Source organism: Nanorana parkeri, unplaced genomic scaffold, assembly GCF_000935625.1.
Source record: "Nanorana parkeri isolate BGI_ZX_2015 unplaced genomic scaffold, ASM93562v1 scaffold1433, whole genome shotgun sequence".
NCBI lineage: Eukaryota > Metazoa > Chordata > Amphibia > Anura > Dicroglossidae > Nanorana > Nanorana parkeri.
The window spans coordinates 274030-293078 of NW_017307701.1; the positions used below are offsets into that span (position 1 = coordinate 274030).

General features: G+C 42.9%; 1 protein-coding gene across 2 annotated transcripts in view; it reads left to right on the forward strand.

Annotated features, from left to right (window-relative positions):
• Nucleotides 1-19049, forward strand: part of SEC24A (SEC24 homolog A, COPII coat complex component) — a 117913-nt gene that overhangs the window by 61350 nt on the left and 37514 nt on the right. For both annotated transcript variants that reach the window (XM_018569961.1, XM_018569960.1), the window contains exons 7-12: nt 3734-3836; nt 5653-5779; nt 6700-6809; nt 11057-11169; nt 12612-12730; nt 17221-17276. In XM_018569961.1, the coding sequence (XP_018425463.1) occupies nt 3734-3836; nt 5653-5779; nt 6700-6809; nt 11057-11169; nt 12612-12730; nt 17221-17276 (628 nt within the window). The remainder of the gene's footprint in view (nt 1-3733; nt 3837-5652; nt 5780-6699; nt 6810-11056; nt 11170-12611; nt 12731-17220; nt 17277-19049) is intronic.

The following is a 19049-nucleotide window of genomic DNA, read 5'->3' on the forward strand; positions in this document are numbered from 1 at the left end:
CCCCCCAGTGGTGATTTATATACCTTCAAAAGAAAGCTCTATCTGTCCCAAAAAATGTTTTAACATAAATTGCAAGGCTATAGTCCGGTCATGCTGACTGGTGAAATTTTTGACTGACTGGTGAGACACCATCAAATTTTTTAAGCCCTGTCTATTGGTCACATTCAGCCATTTTGGATTGTGCAATATTCTGCAAACAACTTAAACACTTAAACCATTTATCAGAATAACTCAAAACTTTGCACATATGTCATGGGTGACCTCTTCTACCACTGTTGTAAAAATAGGTTCAATCCCAAAATCAAAATGGCCGCTGCAAGCCGATGATATTTACATAGTGTCATTATTCTTATGGCCTTTTTTTCAAAAGCCTGTTATAAGCGCACTGTTACTTAAAAACTCAAGTAACTTGGCCCTATGGTAGAGCTCTATGCTATGCCTAATCTTTTACATCACAAACGTCATAGGTCACATTCCTTGGCATCCATCTTGTTTTAGCTGACAATATTCAGCTTCATATTCAAACATCCATTCCTCAAACATCCATTCCTCAAACTATTACAGCTACAGATGTACCAATTGCTGAATAAAGTAATGTTGTGATCTGCACTCGGAACTCATTGTTACAAGTCAATTGGCCACATGGTTCAGCAGCCATATTGAATTGTTCCAACTTTTACAAATATTCCTATTATTTTTATAATCCTTTTTTCAAATGCAAATTATAACCACACCGTTATGTAAAAACTCATGAAATGTGGCACAATGGTAGAGAACTGTGCTGTGTTTAGTCTTTGGCAACATAAAGGTCATAGGTCGCATGCTCTGGCAGCCATCTTCGTTTTAGCAAATGTATTTCGGACAATTTTAAAACATTTGTTTTTTCATAACTGCTAAAGCTACAGATATACAGTCATATATCTCTAGCTCTATAGCTCTACAGTCATATATGTTCATTACAAGTCATTTGATCACATGGTTTAGCAGCCATGTTGGATTGTGCAATATTCTGCAAACATCTTAATCTCGGAAACCAAATATTATAATAATTCAAAACTTTGCACATATGTCCATGGCTACTTCTTCTACAACGGTTGTAAAAACAGGTCCGATCCCAAAATCAGTATGTCCGCCACAAGCCAATCACTTTTAACATTGCGTCAAATTGCATAAACGTGCATTTCCAGCAGTATTGAAGTATGTTAAACTTGTTAAATATATGATAACTCAACATCATAACTGACAAATATATTATGGGTTCCAAATGTTACCAAGGCCGGTGGCCATTTTGAATTTGGAAAAATATTGCAATTCATGAAAATGTTTGCAGTTGTACAGGTCTATTGTGAATACATAACTTTGCTATTTATATCTCTAACTACATTATCTTCTCATGTGCTATAAGCAGGCTCTAATTCTTGGCCACCTTTATTGCTGCTTGCAGCTATATTTTTGTTTTTATGCACCAGTTTCCAGAAAGGCATATAGGAAAAAGATTTTCTAATACTATTCACAAATATGGTTGTACAAGTTACTATATAATGTAAACTCCCAGTTATCCAGCACCCACGGGGATCGGTAAATGCCGGATAACTATAGTTTCTGGTTGCTTGAGAGTTAATAGTTACTGAAATAGTTAAAAGCAGGCTGGCTATTGAAAGCCATTGTTTACATTCTGCTGTGAACGTGGAATCTAATAACATTTTTTAGTCTCCCGCAAATAAAAATCGAGGACTTATTGTATCTTGGTTTTTTTTTTTTTACCGGTTGCTTGAGAGTGCTGCCGGAAAATTAGGAGTTTACTGTATCTACAACTTAAAATACCTTTGTCATTATAATGAAAACACTGCTAAGCCTATATTTCTTCATATTTTGACCCCATTGATAAGGCTTCACAAAATTATTTTCCACTATTTCACTTTTCCTGGCTAAGGCAAGAACCGACCCCATTGTTTTGAATATTTTACCTGAAGTTAAAAAATTACTGAATTAATTTAACCATTCTTATTGGCCAGTGAAACAGCCCATTGTAGCGATGGGTCAGTAGGAATTGGCAGGAGGGAGTGGGCAACCCCTTGTTAGCCCCTGTGTTATAGCAATACAGTTAAGTGGGGGAAAAAGTAAAAAATAATAAAAGAAATTCAAATTAAAGTAGTTTTTTTTTTTTTTAAATGACATTCTTATTTGTGTGAGAATAAACTCATGCATAGGGTGTGTGCATGCCCGCGCCCCCATTCTGCTGTGTTCCATATTGTGGAAGCCGGGCAGCAGCATTCTCTAACACGCACAATGTGCATTAAAGGGTGAGTTCACTTTCCCAAGTAATTTGGGAAAATGAAATTACGCACTGAAATCTGGCCCCCACTCCCCCATGCTATACTTACCTTTCCGGGAACTGTTCTTCCCCTCTGCCGGTATGGGTGTACTATCTGCACTCCATACTGTCATCCAGCGCAGCCCTGCACTATGGATTTTGAATTTCGCTCACAAATTGCGAGTACTCGGTCAGCACAGTCGCCTCACCGCGCGGGCCAATGGGAAGTGCTTTTTAGCACAGTTAAATACGGTTTTGGTTAAAATAATTTTTTTGTATCACTACAAGTAGATTGTCATGAGGGACAAGTAAACTGGGCCTCCATTATTTTTTTTTTAAGTTTCCACACCTTGGCAAGCTTCAGAACTACCAGAAAGTGAGGGAGCATTGCCCAGTCTTAATGGCCAAATAAATGTAGCCTAGCAATAGGATTACAACTAAAGGTAAATGCATGTAATGACATGCACTTTATACTTGACAACACCTTTTGTAATTTGCAGAATTTTAAAAAGCATCTGACAGTAAGAAAACACTCTACTCAAGTGTCTTACCTATTCATTTTTCTAGAGAGCAGAATTTCAGAGGTAATACAGGATTCCAAAACTTTAGCCCCCCACCCTCCACCCTTTCTGTCCCCATTGTGTCTCCAATTTCACTCTAATTGTTCAGATTAGCTTGCAGTCTGCCCAAAGGCCTACTTCAAAGACAGATTTAGAAAGGTAAGAACGATTTTAAAATAATATTTTAGATGTGCTGTGTGAATAGAAGCACATGACATAAAGTAGGGTTTTCTCAAATTTTAGTGCAAAAGTGAAAATACACTTTAAAAAAAAAACCTTGAGGCTGCCAGTACTATACTCCTGCTCAGAATTCTAGTTGCCTGGCTGCTGTTCTGGCAGCAGTAATTTCAGAGTCGGTGATTCTGGGTGAGTTTGCAGATCAGGAAAGTAGGCATTCTTATCTAAATACATGTCCAGGTTAGTGCATTAAGTGCTGAAGTCAGAAAGGGTTTAAAATACCGGTAAATATTTTAGTTAAAGAAAAGGGTTACATGCTCGTTTCCGTCTAGGGTCTAAAATAACAAAGATCTACTCGCTTGAACCACGGTCCTGCTAGGCTGCCCCCCCGCAGCATCTCTCCCCCTCCACTATGGTGGTCTAAGGATCTGTGAGTATATCTAATAACGGTGTATTAGATGTGAGGATGGAGGGGGAGAGGGACTGCAGGGAGCCAGCCAGACAGGACAGAGGCTCGGATGAGTATACCCTAGATGAAAACAAGCACTTAATCCTTACAGTGCGGGGGTAGGCTTACTGCGAAGGTTAGGTTTTTATTCTTATTGGAGTTCTTCTTTAGATAAATATTTCTATCATGACTGAGTATGGCTATGTCTTACCTGGTCCATATTGTTCTTTGCAGGTTATTTCGCTGTACCTTGACCAACATCCCTCAAACTCAGGCTCTGCTGAACAAAGCCAAGCTACCACTGGGGCTCCTGTTGCATCCGTTTAAAGATTTGTCGGTATGAACATTTTCCAAACATAAATGCAGAATTGCTTTATTTGTTTGTTTTTTTAATATACAGCCAGTGCTGAGTATATGCCTGTGTGTTTCCTTACTTAATGGTGATCTCCTGTATCTAGTTGCAACTGTTCTGTCAGTGGTAAAAAGATTACATTGGTAAAGATTTTATAATCCTGCCTTAGAGCACATTCAAGAGTAAGCAAGTACTGATGCATAGCTTTGTGTTTTAATTTCTTTTCTTAACACCAACTTTCCTGCTTACATTCTGTTGTTCTCTTCTCAGTAGTTGAGCCTGTCTCAAATTAAAATTTCTTTCTAAAAGTAAGCAACATTAACAATCCTAACTAAATCCAAAATTGCAGAGACTGTATCCACTAGATGTAGTCCACTGTTTTTATGAAGTTGATACATTGATAACGTTAAATACGCTCCTCATGTGACAGCGCTGCGTCCAAGCGATAGGTATAAGCACTGTATTGTGGGAGTGGAACATAGAGGGCAACTGAAATGAAAATTTTAAACCGAAAATTTACAAAATTGCAGGCCGAAACCGAAATAATTTTTTTTCTAGCCTTTTTACATTTAAAATAAATATTTATTTTTTTAAAATGTTAAAAAAAATGTATATTGTTTTTCTTTTTTTATCTTTTTTTTTATTTTACTGTTCATGGTTTTGGTGAAATATCAGGGGTCTAAACAGATCCCTGATATTTCCATTTTAAAATCGAAAAAGAGATTAACCCCTTCGTGACTGACGACGTACAGTGTACGTCGCCAGCATCAGGGCTGTTTAAACAGACACCCGGCAAAATTTTGCCGCCGGGACTCTGTTTAAACTTGTAGAGCCGACTTTTGGCTTTACAACAGAAGCAATTCTGGCGACTTACCTGTTGCCAGATCGCTTCTGTGTCCCGAAGAAGGGGCCGCCGGACACCGCCACTGTGCTTCCCGGCTCCGTTGCCCCTCCTACGTGCCCGGGACCGGCGTCCTTGGTGTCCGCGGGGAGCATAAAAAAGGACTCAGTCATGAAGGGGTTAAGGACACCGTCCTCAATCTCTTTTTCTGCTGCCTCTGTTATGAATGTTATGAGTTTTTTTCCTGTTTATTCATACATTGTGGATATAGTATGAGTTACTATGCACACAATTATGAATGAGCAGGAAGTGCTGTAGATCACCTCCTATTCATTCATAACTGGTACATAGTAACTCATACTATGTCCAGTTATTTACAAACGATCACTGATCGCTGACTGCTTGTACCTCCCTCCATTCTGACTTGCTGTCACAGGAGGGTGAGTGGGTGGCGCTGGAGGAGAGCTCATTCTATTTTGATAGCTGACTCCTCCCTGTCACCGCCGGCTCGGGCTCCTGTGACAGTGCGTGGTCCCACGCCGCTCTCCATCCTGATCGTCAGAGGAGGCTGGGAGGGGCGGGAGGAAAGCAGGCCTCCTGTGACATCGTGGCTCACGGCTCTCTCCTCCACTGCACCGCTCGGCCTCCTCCTGACAGTTTCTCTCTTCCCCACTGGATGCTATGACAGGTCAGAGGGGACACAGAGCAGCACCCAGCAGGGAGGAGAGAAACCAGACATGCACCGCTATTTCGACCGAAGGATGGCACTTGCGGCCGAAATTTCGGTGCATCCCAAGTGGAAAGCCATCATCACAATTGCGTTTTAGTGACCAGCCCTCAACTTTGTAAAGGTGTTGAAAGTTAAATGGTTATGTTCTCTGTGGTACCTGCCATCTTTTATTATAACTTTTTATTATACCTTTTATTCTTTTTTGAGATAAATATTTGTCATTTTTGCAGCAACTTCCAGTTGTAACATCCAGCACTATAGTCAGATGCCGCTCTTGTCGTACATACATCAACCCTTTTGTCACCTTCTTAGACCAAAGGCGGTGGAAGTGTAACCTATGCTACAGAGTAAATGATGGTAAGTTGTGTTTTTATGTATGAGGAAGTATTACTTAATTCTTGCGATTTTTCATGGGAGAAGGTAAATAGTCTTCATCATAGTCTGTATTGGGAAAAATGTAAACATCTGCGTTAAAATATGAAAGCCCGGCTCTGGACAGAACATATTTTTACATTTTGGATAAAGTGGAGAAAGGTTGGAGCCTCTTCCAGGTTTTTAATACCCCATTTGGGAGATTTCCCCTCACTTGCTAGAAATCTCATCAAAGGGGGCCATTTCTTGCATGGATATCAATGGAGCAGGAAATGAAAGAATAATCCCCTCTGTGGATTTACAGACCTAAAAACCTGGCATCAATTTAATCTCTTCCCCACTTTATTCAAGATGTAAAAAAAAAAAAACATGTCTGGAGTTGGGTTGTAATGTTGTTCATGAAATCATTGTGTATGTATGTTTATATGTAATATCAGGCAATGTGATATGAAAATATCTAGAGTTGTAAATGTTTTGTCTTTAGAAGGTTAAATGGTTTGCCTTGTCTGGATTTATGTACTTTATGAATACTAAAGTTAAAGGAAGTTAATGTACTCGCGCCTTTTTAAGAAACAGAGAAGCCATCTATATACTAAGTTTTTAACGTCTTAACTAAAAGCCAGATACAGTGATGGTATAGAGCACCATAAACTCTATATGGTGATATTACAATACTTGATATCACCAGCAGGTGATCCTCTGAGTGAAATCCTTGAAGTCGTTCACAAATATTATTGGCTTAGTTCAAGTTTCAACTACCAAATTATAGACGTTTTGGTTATTCTCTCAATTTCCCAAATATGCAGGCATATTCTTGATATTCTGTATATGTATATAACAATTCTGCATTTGTAGTTTTTGCATGTAAACTATAACAACTTTCTGCTGCATATTTATTAACCTAGTCCCTGAAGAATTCATGTACAATCCTGTAACAAGAGCTTATGGAGAACCACACAAAAGACCAGAAGTCCAGAATGCAACTATTGAATTTATGGCACCATCAGAATATATGGTAAGAGTGTGTCTAATATGCTATTGGCTAGTAGCAGAGGGTTACTTTTATACAGAAACATACCTGCTATACAAAGAGGCAATATACTTGCCTTTCCGGCAACCTGTGAAATGCCACCGCTTCACTGTTCCCTGGCCACTGCAAGTATTTAACCCGTTGGATTGGTTTAATACCTGTTACCAAAAAAACAAAAGAAAACCCCAAAAACATTCAGTATTAAACTCAAAGTACAGCAACATATAAAGCCAATGATATGACTTACTCTCAGATTATTGTTGGAACATCAAGGGTGAACATAGAAGAAAAAAATGCTCCAGTGAGCCAGTGGAGAAAACAGTGTGTGGCAGGGGGAGCAGGTGTTCCACACACTTAACATGGGCCGCTGGAAAGGTAAGTATTGCCTCTTCTTGTAAAAGGTATCTTATTGTATAGAAGTGACCCTGTGCTGTCAGGATCACTTTAATATCTGTGAGATAGGTGAATCTTTGTTAAAAAGAGAATCATCATTGGGACTAATGCCGATTACTATGCCTCTTTATACTGTAAATATTTTTTTTGGTAATTGAGATTTAAAGTTTAATTTGTGTCAAATGTTAGCGACTTACTTTAAAAGAGCTCTCCCTTCAACATTAGTGCATTACAACTTTGAGCATTGTCATACCCCCGGGAGTTCCCTATTTTAACCCAGCTTGTTGCTCTATCTTGTTGCTCTTCATAGGGTATATCAAGTAAATGTTTTATAGCAGGGGTCTCAAACTCAAATGACCCAGGGGCCACTGGACAGGTTTACTTTTGCCATGGGGGCCGCTTGCAAAATTTCAAATACATCATTGAACTATGTACAGTACTAGATAGTGCTTGCTGCCAATCACTGCTTACTGTCAGATGCTTGGCAGTGTTTGCTCTGAGATAGATGAGCCAAGTCTACCTTAAGGTGTACGTTTAATAAACTGTGAAAGAGTGTGATAAGCAGTGAGAAGGCTTTTCTCACCTTAGCAAAGTGAAAAGTCTAGAAAATGCTGTTTAATAACCCGAGATAAGTCAGGTAGGAACAGAAATATCTCACCTCTTCTCATCCTGGTGATAAGTACACAGAAAGAGTTAGCAGTTGAGACTCTAACAACTGCCTGGAGATGTGCATCTGTTAGCCTAAACCTGGTTTTAGATTTGTTAAAGTTCATAGCTGAGAATAATTTTTCACACAGGTATGTACTTCCAAATAAACGCATGATCCGTTTGAATAGTTTGGACAGTTCTAGGAAGGTAGCTGGTAAATCTCTCAGAAACTGACCGATCATTTCTGCATTTCCCTGTGCATCTCTAAACTTTGCTTTGAGGTCAGTGCTGCATTGCATATCTAGAAGTTACACTTGCAGCAGATCAGGGGCACTGTTCACATCAAAAGAAAAGGGGTCAGCAAAAATCTGAAAAGTTGCGTTGTGACTGGTGAAGTCAGCAAATCGCTGATCAAATTCCCGTTGGATATTTTCAATGGCAGCAACATATTTGTCAACAGCAAACAGATAAATGTCTCCACCTTTTTCGTCGATTAGGGACTTGCATGTTGGAAAAAGGTTTTTGTTGGTAAACTGTGTTTTCCATAACTGCAGCTTTATGAGCAATGCCTTCACATTGTCAAAAGCCACAGTGATAAACTGATTTTGGGCCTTGCGGTTTCAGATTGAGTTTGTTCAGCTCCTATGTAATATGAACCAAAAATGATAAGTCTGTGACCCATTTTGGATCAACAAGCTCGGGAACATCCAGTCTTCCATCCATCAGAAATGTCCTGACTTCCTGCCTCAGTTCATAGAACCTCTTCAGTACATTGTCCCTTCTACAGGACATCACCACACACTGCTCCTATTTCCTCCAAAGAAGCACGTAACTGGCACTGCTGGAACCTGCTTGGTTTGATGTAATTAATGCACTTCACCACAGCTGGCATAACATTGTCAAATTTCAAGCATTTGCTGCAGAAGTGCCTGCAGATGAATAATGTAATGCAAAGCAATAGAAGGGTGTGCATTTCTTTCTTCTAGTTTTCTTTGTATTAGCGCCACTAGGCCATTTTTTTCCCCTGTCATTGATGGGGCACCATCTGTGGTCATTCCAACCAGTCCCAAGGCAGGTCAGCACTATCAATTACATCACAGAGTTGTTGAAATATGTTGCTGCCTGTAGTCTTTCCCTGCATTGCAATTAAGCTGAGGAACTCTTCAGTCATTTCAAAATGGTCATTAATTCCTCTGACAAATACAGTTAACTGAGCGGTGTCATTTATGTCAGTGCTCTCATCAAGAGCCAATTAATAAAAACAGAATTTTGTAACCTTATTGCACAACTGCTCATAAATATTATTTGAGATATCAACGATCCTCTCTGCCACTGTATTTGCAGATAGGTTGATGTTTCTGAATAGATTTGCCTTCTCAGGGCAAAGGATATCAGCCACCTTTACCATACAATATTTAAGAAACTGACTGTCAGTAAATGGCTGTCCTGCTTTTGCAATCTGCTCACTCACTACATAGGTAGCCTGAACTGCTGCATCACATTCCCTTTTTGCCTGCTTGAAGAGGGTTTGCTGCATTTGCAGGCCTTTCTAAATCTGGGCAATTTGCCTCTCCCTTTCTTCTCCTTGATACACTTTGCATACTGGTCTGCATGTTTCGTAGTATAATGTCACTTAAGGTCGTACTCTTTAAAAACAGCAACTTTTTCATTGCATATCAGGCAAGTAGCACTTTTATTAACCTCCACACACAAAAAAAAAAAAAATCACTTGCCTTTTGAAATTCCCTTTGCTCAGCATCAACTTTTCTTTTCTATTTTAAATCTGACATTATGGAGTGTTATAGGGCCAAAGGTTGTCTTTTGAGAGAGAGAAAGAGAGAGAGAGACCTTCACAGCCGAGGTCTACACCCGTACTGTGCATGAAGTTCGGCTACATATGAGGAGGAACACCAGAACCCCGTGGTTACCCATGTCCGTCAGCAATGTAAAAGAAGTATTCTCACTGACCAACAATGTAACGGAGGTATTCACCCTGACCGTCAGCAATGTAAAATAAGTATTCTCACTGACCAACAATGTAACGGAGGTATTCACCCTGACCAGCGATGTAACGGAGGTATTCACCCTGACCAGCGATGTAACGGAGGTATTCACCCTGACCAGCGATGTAACGGAGGTATTCACCCTGACCAGCGATGTAACTGAGGTATTCACACTGAACAGCGATGTAACGGAGGGATTCACAATGACCATACACCCCCCTCCCCTCTTCCCAGCTGCATCTGACACTGCACACAGGGAGGAGAGAGGGTGCTCACTAGTCACAAGAGCCAGCTGAAGTACCGGCAGGTGGGCACAAGTCGAGACACAGATGAACCCGGATCAATAAAAAGCGGGACTGTCCAGCTAAAACAGTGACAACTATGTGAGGTGAAAAGTAAACAGACCATTGGCCGGTACTTTGAGACCGCTGGTTAAGGTATTCACCCTGACCAGCGATGTAACGGAGGTATTCACCCTGACCAGCGATGTAACTGAGGTATTCACACTGAACAGCGATGTAACGGAGGTATTCACAATGACCATACACCCCCCTCCCCTCTTCCCAGCTGCATCTGACACTGCACACAGGGAGGAGAGAGGGTGCTCACTAGTCACAAGAGCCAGCTGAAGTACCGGCAGGTGGGCACAAGTCGAGACACAGATGAACCCGGATCAATAAAAAGCGGGACTGTCCAGCTAAAACAGTGACAACTATGTGAGGTGAAAAGTAAACAGACCATTGGCCGGTACTTTGAGACCGCTGGTTTATAGGCTCCAGTGCTTAGCACTTATTTATCTAATCACCAGCAGTAGAGAACAGAACAGCCAAATATGTTTCAATCCTTTTAGCTTTGATTTAAGCAATACCATTGTATTATGCACAATTTGCTTGTGTAGATACTTTTTATTTTGCCTCTGGAGTTTACTATGTTTTTTGATGCATTTTAATGTTGATTTTATTTGTGAGCATTACAGTAGTAGATTGGATGTTGATTGGGAATAGTTATGTCAAATATACAATATTCTCTACTTTCTCTCTAGCTTTATTTATGAAAGTTCACATAGCTAAAAAAGTATATAGCTGTAATAAGAGCACTGCATTTAAAAATGTGCTCACAAAGAAAAGTTGTATCCAAAAAGCTGTTCAGTTAATGATTATCTGTTTCCATTTGTTTTGGATTTTAAAGCTTCGTCCTCCTCAGCCTCCGGTATATCTGTTCATGTTTGATGTGTCTCACAATGCAATGGAGACTGGATATTTAAACACTGTATGTCAGACCTTGCTTGACAATCTGGAATGGTAAGTTTTTACACACTAATTTATCTAATAATTTAAATTCTATATACAAATAAGGAGACACATTTTGAAGCACCAATTAAACCGTGTAACTTGACAACTGTTAAATGTAATTTAATATGTATGATCAAATCTGGAACAGTAATTTTAAAAATGTTACCAATAGTTAGTAGGCCTTCCATGATGCTTTAACTGTGGTCTCATTGGGACTATGTTTAAGGAACTGTGGGCGTGATCTGCTGTACACTTTAACCCACACAATTTTCACTTCAGAGTTTGGGACAGGAAATGGAGGGAAGTCAACCTATCAGGGGCACAATCACAATAAATAGTTTTTATTAGTAGTATAGAGAAAAGCTAAAAGCTCTTACATTTTTATTGCTGTCCACACTAATGATTTCCCCTAAATTCTTGTCACAATGACGTTACCAGGAAGTGAAAGGAAAAACTCTCTAACAGGACAAAGATGGCAAATAAAAAATCAAATAACCCAGCAAGCATTCTAACTGTGCCCTGAGCCATCAAAAAGATGTTGGAAATACACATTAAAGTGACATTAAACCCTTAGATTTTTTAACATAAACCAATACTGTAATGTGCGCCTTACTATAATCCATGGTTGTTTCCCTTCTCTTTGCTGCTCTTCCTTTTAAATCCTCATGTCTTCTCATGCTCTGCAGAACTCCCCTTTGCAGCTCAGGGCCTCTTCCTGTAGTGCTGGCTCAGGTTACAAGCCTATAGAAACTAATACACAGACACTGTGTATCCATTCCTGAGACAAGGCAGTCTGCTGCAAAACAGAAGTTCTGCAGAGCATGAGAACAGATACAGATTTAAAAGGAAGAGCAGCAAAAAGAAGGAAAACAACCATGGATTACAGTAAGGCACACATTACAGTATTGTTTTATGTTAAAAAATCCGAGGGTTTAATGTCGCTTTAAATATGATCTGTACTGTGGCAGATTAGAGCTAAAAAGGCAAGAGAGCAAGGGCTAGTCATCTTTAATGCCTGTCACAGACTTGCTATGCCTCATCTCACACTGTGTCTCTCTGTGGAGGTGGCAATCTTGGCTGTGGAACAGGGCTTTGCTTACTCATGTCAGCATTGCCCCCTTGATGGTTAGGGAATGACGAAGAAGCAGCAAAAGAGGTGTGTACAGATCAGACAAAGTAAAGCAAATGCATAGAGATACTTTTACTGCAGATTCCCGGGTACCGCTTCCTCTCCAGGAAAACCGTGAATAGCACAATAGTGACATTACCACATCTCACTCTAAAACTGGGTTGACCAGCAGTCAGAGGTAGCCGTATTTTTGTAAAGATAAGATGAATGTTTCTACATTCACAGCATATACACAGAAAGGTTTATTGTTTTATAATGGCTACCTTGTCTTGATAATTTGGTATTATTATTTATAATCTGTTACATTTGTAACCACTTACAGGCTTCCGGGCAACACACGGACAAAAATAGCTTTCATCACGTATGACAGCACAATCCATTTCTACAGCTTACAAGAAGGTCTGTCACAGCCCCAAATGTTAGTGGTCTCTGATATTGATGGTAAGTGTTATATAAATTTGTTTGATTAATACACCTGCGGCCAGTCTAATGGCAAAACTGCCTCCATAGCAGCCAGTGAATCCTGTGAGCACTTTTGACTTATTGCCGATTTACCTTCACCAGGTCTGGTAAGCATTTAACATCTCCACAAGAAGAATTGAATGTCAAAGTGTAGTCTTCAAGAGAACCAGTCAGGAATCAACCTTCTGTTTGTTTATGATGATGCATGGTTGACCTTTCCAGGCTGCTTAAGGACAGATGTACTATTAACAAAACTGTTGGTTTTACTTTCTGCAGTCACTGCCGCACCTTTGTTATGCAAGATACACACTTCTGGTTTAAAATTACCTTAACCCGGAGAGCTAATACTACACTTTGACTATGAATGGAGATTTAGATTATAATAAATGCTTATTGTTGACTGGTTCTCTTTCTCTTCCGGTCATTGAAGGACACAGTGAACATATCGTAGATCATGTACTGTAGGGTAATATCGCCACCTGCAGGAGAAGGACGCTAGGCACAAAACCAAAAAGACAGCCTGAGGGCAGCCCCTGCTGGTGGCCAAAACCCCCACATGCTGACAAGTCTTCAGTTTTTTGCCTAGCATCAGGAGTAAGGAGCTTTAAATTTTTTCTCTGAATTCTTGTCTGGATTTCTCCTGTTTTTCGCTGGATCTTCTAGCAAGCGTAGACAGGGAGACGGGCTGGATGTCTGTGGATACTTGTATTCTTCCCTGGGCGACCGATGAGCGCATGCAGACTCTGCCACGGTGGGCCAGCTGCGACGATATGACTGGGGGTCTAAACCTACCAGTCACAGTACCCCACACAGGCTGGCGGTGATGTGGCTACGGTCTGGGGCGTTTTTCCACCATCCCTGCACGCCCTGATGCCGTGTGAGTTCCCAGGATTTGTCTCCCCCCTGGATGGTGGGGGTGGTGGTCGCTGTTCGGCGATTTCCCTCCTGGTACAGTATGTATGTGGGGGTCTGTCTGTGGCTGTGCGGACGGTCTCTGGATGCTGCCTATCAGTAGGTCGTGTTTACCTGGATGGAGGTAGCTATATGCTCTGGTCTGGGTGTACTGGTGAGGACCGAGGTTTCCTCGCATGCCTCTTTCTCCATGGTAACCTCATGGGCCTGCGGCCTCTCGAGGCTGGTGTACCTGGTCTCTCTGTGATGGGAGACCTGGCCTGGGGTAACAGGATGGGCCTGGAGGCCTGCCCGTGAGCGGCGCCGCGGCCACATATTTGTTTTAATTTCGGCCGCACGTGCGTGGGTGGCCGTTAATCGAGGTCCTGGCTCCTATTGCGGCCTAGTCTACATACTGCGGCCACCATCTTGGTTGAGGGCAGCTTGCTCTTCCCGCGTGAAGTCACTTCCGGTCCGCGAGTGGATGTGGCTGGACGCAGATCTGGGACAGCAAGACAGCGGTGCCAAGGGCCATGAAATTCTGGGATCTATTACTACCTGCTGCAGTCTTAGTGTATTGGGGCGAATAGAGTGTGGGCAGTGTCCATGGGCCGCAGGGACAAGCCATTTGCGGTTCCTTGTGAAGGATGTGGGCTTCTGTCAGCGGATGCTTCTTTTTCCCCTCTGTGCAGCCTGTACGCCTGCGCCCCTCTCCCAGTCACCATTACTCCCTTCAGGGTCTTCAGTGGGGGTGGTCAGTCACATGGGAGCTGCATTATCCTTTGAGGTGTTTTCATCCACTATGGACGGACGGTTTTGTGTCGCATTGAGCGCATGTTGACGCAGAGGCTCCCTAGGAAGCACGCTCTGCCGTCTCACTCCCCTGTTCCTTCCGTGGAGCCGGCGGAGGAGGGTGAAATTCCTGTGGCTTCGACCCATCCTGACCAGGGGGATTCTTCCCCACCAGATTCTGCTAGTGAGGATGGGTCGAGCGCCTCCCTTATGGTTCAGGAGCGTGAATTGGTCTCTGGCCAGATTCATTCCGTCAGACGCTTAAGATTGAAGAGCACCTGCATACAGGTCCTGGGCCTCTTGGGGGCTGAGGCCAGCCTCCTTTGAGGCGGTGCCTTTCGCGCAGCACCGCACCAGGATCCTTCAGAGGAACATGTAGTTGCAGTGGGCAAGTCTCCTTTGTCGCTGGACAGGGAGGTTCGGGTGTCTCGGACAACGAGAGTTTCCCTCGCTTTGGTGGCTCCGGTCTAAGGCTCTGGTGTCGGGGAAATCCTTTCCACCCCTACGCTGGAAGGTGGTTACCACGGACGCCAGCCTTCTGGGCTGGGAGGGGTCCTGGTCTACGCAAGGCTGTTGGTCGTTGGAGGAGTCTCATCTGTTGATCAACGTATTGGAGCTTTGGGCGATTCGAATGTCTCTCCATCTTTGGACGGGCCGTCTTGAGGGTCTGTCTGTTCGCGTTCAGTCGAACTACGCCATGGCAGTTGGTTACATCAACCACATAGGTGGCACAAGAAGCGTGGCCGCTGTACGGCTAGTGGGCGAGATTCTCTCCTGGGCTGAGGAGCATGTTCTGGCTCTTTGCACGGTGCACATTCCAGGAGTGGACTATTGGCAGGCCGACTATCTCAGACGCCAGTTGATGGAACCGGGAGTGCTCATTGTGCCTGGAGATCTTTCATCAGATCTGCCTTTGCTGGGGGACGCCGCATGTTGGTCTCCCAGCGTGTCGTCTCAATCAAAATGTTTATCAGTTCTTAGCCCAGGCCCAAGTTCCTGGGCTGAGGCAATGAAGGCCCTGGTGGCTTCGTGGGACCGTTAGTCTGATTTATGCCTTTCATCTTCTGTATCTTTTGCCGTATATCTTCTATGCAGTATAGCGACCGAAGGCATTCACATCATCCTTGATTGGCCGAGGTAAGCATGGTACGCGGACGTGGTTCGGTTGGTCGTGGACATTCCCTGGTGGCTGCCACTTCGTCCAGTCTTCTGTCCCAGGGCCCCGTGTTCCAGCCTCCTTTACAGACGCTGGATTTAGCGGCGTGGCTGTTGAGAGCCAGGTGTTGAAGGCTCGTGATTTATCAGATGCAGTTTTCTCAACGATGCTTAGGGCTCGCAAAGCCGTTTCTCAAAGTTATACCATCGTATGTAGGAGGACTACATACGGCAGGGGGGTTGTCTACATCCGCGTTTTGTCTCTGAGCAGAATTCTTGGGTTTCTGCAAATTATGCAGTAGATCGTGGTTTGGCCTTACGGACGGTGAAAGGCCAGGTTCTGCCCTGGCTGTTCTTTTTCAGCGACCGATGGTGTCAACTGCCTTGGTTCGCACTTTTGTTCAGGGGATTACACGTATTGTTCCTCCTGTTCGGTCTCCCTTGTCGCATTGGGATCTGTCATTGGTGCTTTGAGTGTTGCTGGAGTCTACCTTTGAGCATTAAGAGAATTCCCACTTCTGCATCTGTCCTAAAAGGTGGCCTTTTGTGGTGACGTTTACTTCCGTTCAGAGGGTTTCAGAGTTGGCGGCCTTGTCTTGCAAGTCGCCGTTATTGGTCCTTCATAGGGACAAGGTTGTTCGGCATCCTCGGCCGTCCTCCCTACCTCAAGTGGTTTTGGCGTTTCATTTGAATGAGGATGTCGTCTTACCTTCTCTCTGTCCGAAGTCTGTTCATAGGAAGAGAGAGCGTTGCATTGTTTGGATGTGGTTCATGCACTCCGCGTTTATATGGAGGCTGCGGCTTTCTTACGTGCGTTGGATCCTTTGTGGTTTCGGAAGGGCAGGGCCCGCGTCTTTGGCTACCATCTCTCGATGGATTCATAACACAATTGTTCAAGCGTATGCCTTTTAAGGGGCGTGATCTTCCTTTTCCTGTTACTGCCCCTTCTACTAGGGCAGTTGGGGCATTTTAGGCTTTCGCCATGGTGCCTCTGTTTCTCAGGTTTGTAAAGCCACTACTTGGTATTCTGTTCACACCTTTGCCAAGTTTGATAAGGTGGTTGTTTTGGCGTTCTTGGATGCTGACTGGGGCGCAAAGATTTTGCAGGCGGCCCTTTAGTGAGGTCTTGTTGGGGATATTGGACTTGCCCACCCCTCTGCCTGTTACTGCTTTGTGACGTCCCTACAGTACATGATCTACGATCTGTTCCCTGTGTCCTTCAATGAACGGAAGAGAAAATAGGATTTTTGTACTCGCCATAAAATCCTTTTCTCTCCGTTCATTGAAGGACACAGGTCCCTCACTCTGTATTTGAGTGCGCACTCCTAACTGATTGTTACTTACTGGAGACTTGTCAGCATGTGGGGGGTTTGGTCACCAGCAAGGGCCGCCCCTAGGCTGTCTTAGTCTTTTGTGCCTGGCGTCCTCCTGCAGGTGGCGCTATTACCCTACGGTACATGATCTACGATCTGTTCCCCATGTCCTTCAATGAACGGAGAGAGAAGGATTTTACGGTGAGTACAAGAATCCTATTTTTAAGTGCAGAGTATACAACCAGTCACCAATTGATATTAGATTGGTAGATTTCATGTGGATTGCAATTAATTACTTTTGTTTTTACTTCCTTTCAGATGTATTTATCCCAATGCCTGAAAATCTATTGGTTAACTTAAATGAGTGCAAAGAGGTATGACTTGACAACCTATGTCTCTGTCTCGTGTCAGCTTCCTTTGTTTAAACCACTAAACTTTTTAATCTGAACTAAAACTTAAACCATCTTTAATGGTTAATATGTTCTAATCAGAATAAATCATTTTGTGCCACTGGCTACAGAAAACTTAAAGCTGAGAACGGGCCCATGATGCCCTGCACACGCAACAAGTGGGTTTAATGATACTGGGTGTAATTCAGCCCAGAGGAAGACTGGGAGTGCTGGATTGTAGAGAAGAGTTGAGAATGGCAGTTTTTTTTAATTTTTTACTACTGTTGGTAAACTATATTAACCAGTTGACATCCGGGGTGTTAAACCCCCTTCCCATCCAGGCCATTTTTCAGTATTCAGCGCTGCGGTACTTTGACTGACATTTATTCCGTCATGCAGCGCTGTACTGAAATGAATTTTATACCCTTTTTTGGGGACACATAGAGCTTTCTTTTGGTGGTATTTAATCACCACTGGGGTTTTTATTTTTTAATATATTAAGGAAAAACTACAGATTTAAAAAAAAAAAAAAAGTTCCCCCTATATTAAATTCTAAAACATTTATTATTACCAAATTTTTTGGTAAAATATAAAAGACGGGGTCACGTCGGCTAAAGAGACACCAAACATGTCAAGCCTTAAAATTGCGCATGTGCGCGAAACCTAAAAAAAACGACATTAGCCAAAATTGGCCATAGGCGACGCATTAAAAGCTTTTACCGCTCATCAGTTTAGTGTTATCAGTGATTGATGGCCCTAAAATGATTGCTCTCACTGCGACGTTCGCGGCGATATGTAACATGTGTAGCGCAATTGTCATTTTCGCGTGCTGGCGCATGCGACGCATATTTACGTTTAAATGTGCGTAAACGAAGGTGGGGGGACTTAAACTTTTGGGGGGGTGGTTTACTTTTTTTTATTTGTGACCTGTTATTTTTTTAAACTTTTTTTGTTTGTGACTGTTATTTTTTTTAACTTTTTTTATTTATATAGATTTTTTTTTTACACTTATTGTTATTGCTATTACATAGGGGGATACCATCCCCCTATATAATAGCACAGGTACACTGACAGGTCCTCTTTATGGAGACATTAGGGGTCTCTAGACCCCTAATGTCACCTGGAGACCCCAAAAGAAGCTGATGAAGCACAGATTTGCTTCATCAGCTTCTTCTCTCTGGCAGTAGGAGCCAGATGACTGACAGGTGAATGCGGAAGTGATGTAATACACATCACTTCTGCATTCACACTACAGAGGGAGAACAGCAAGGAGCTGATCTCCCTCCCTCCTTCTCCTGACGCCCTCCCGAGCCGGTCCCGGGCCGCAGATGGGCTAGCGGATCCCGGGATTAAAGGTGAGGGGTCAGGAGGGGGGAGATGGCGGCACTCGCGATTGGGGGGGGCGCTCCGAAATTCACGCCATACAACCGATCGGCGGCTATAGAGCCGCTGATCGGTTGTATGTGAAACAGCCGTTAACGGCTGTAGTAACGAGCGTGTCTTTCCTGCCCGTGCGCGCGCAGGAAAAAAATGCCGTCTAGCGACGGCAACCCGCGGATGCGAGTCTGCCGTCCGTCCGTTTTATCTTAACGGGCGGACGGCAAGAGGTTAAAAAAAAAATGCATAAGGTGGAAATCACTTTTTAGTGAAACTGGGCCCTTTTTTGAAGATTAACACATGTGCTTGCAGGCACGTCAAGGTATCAGCACTTTAGCATTGTTCTCTTATCTTGCTACGTGTTGCATTGTTAATGAGTGA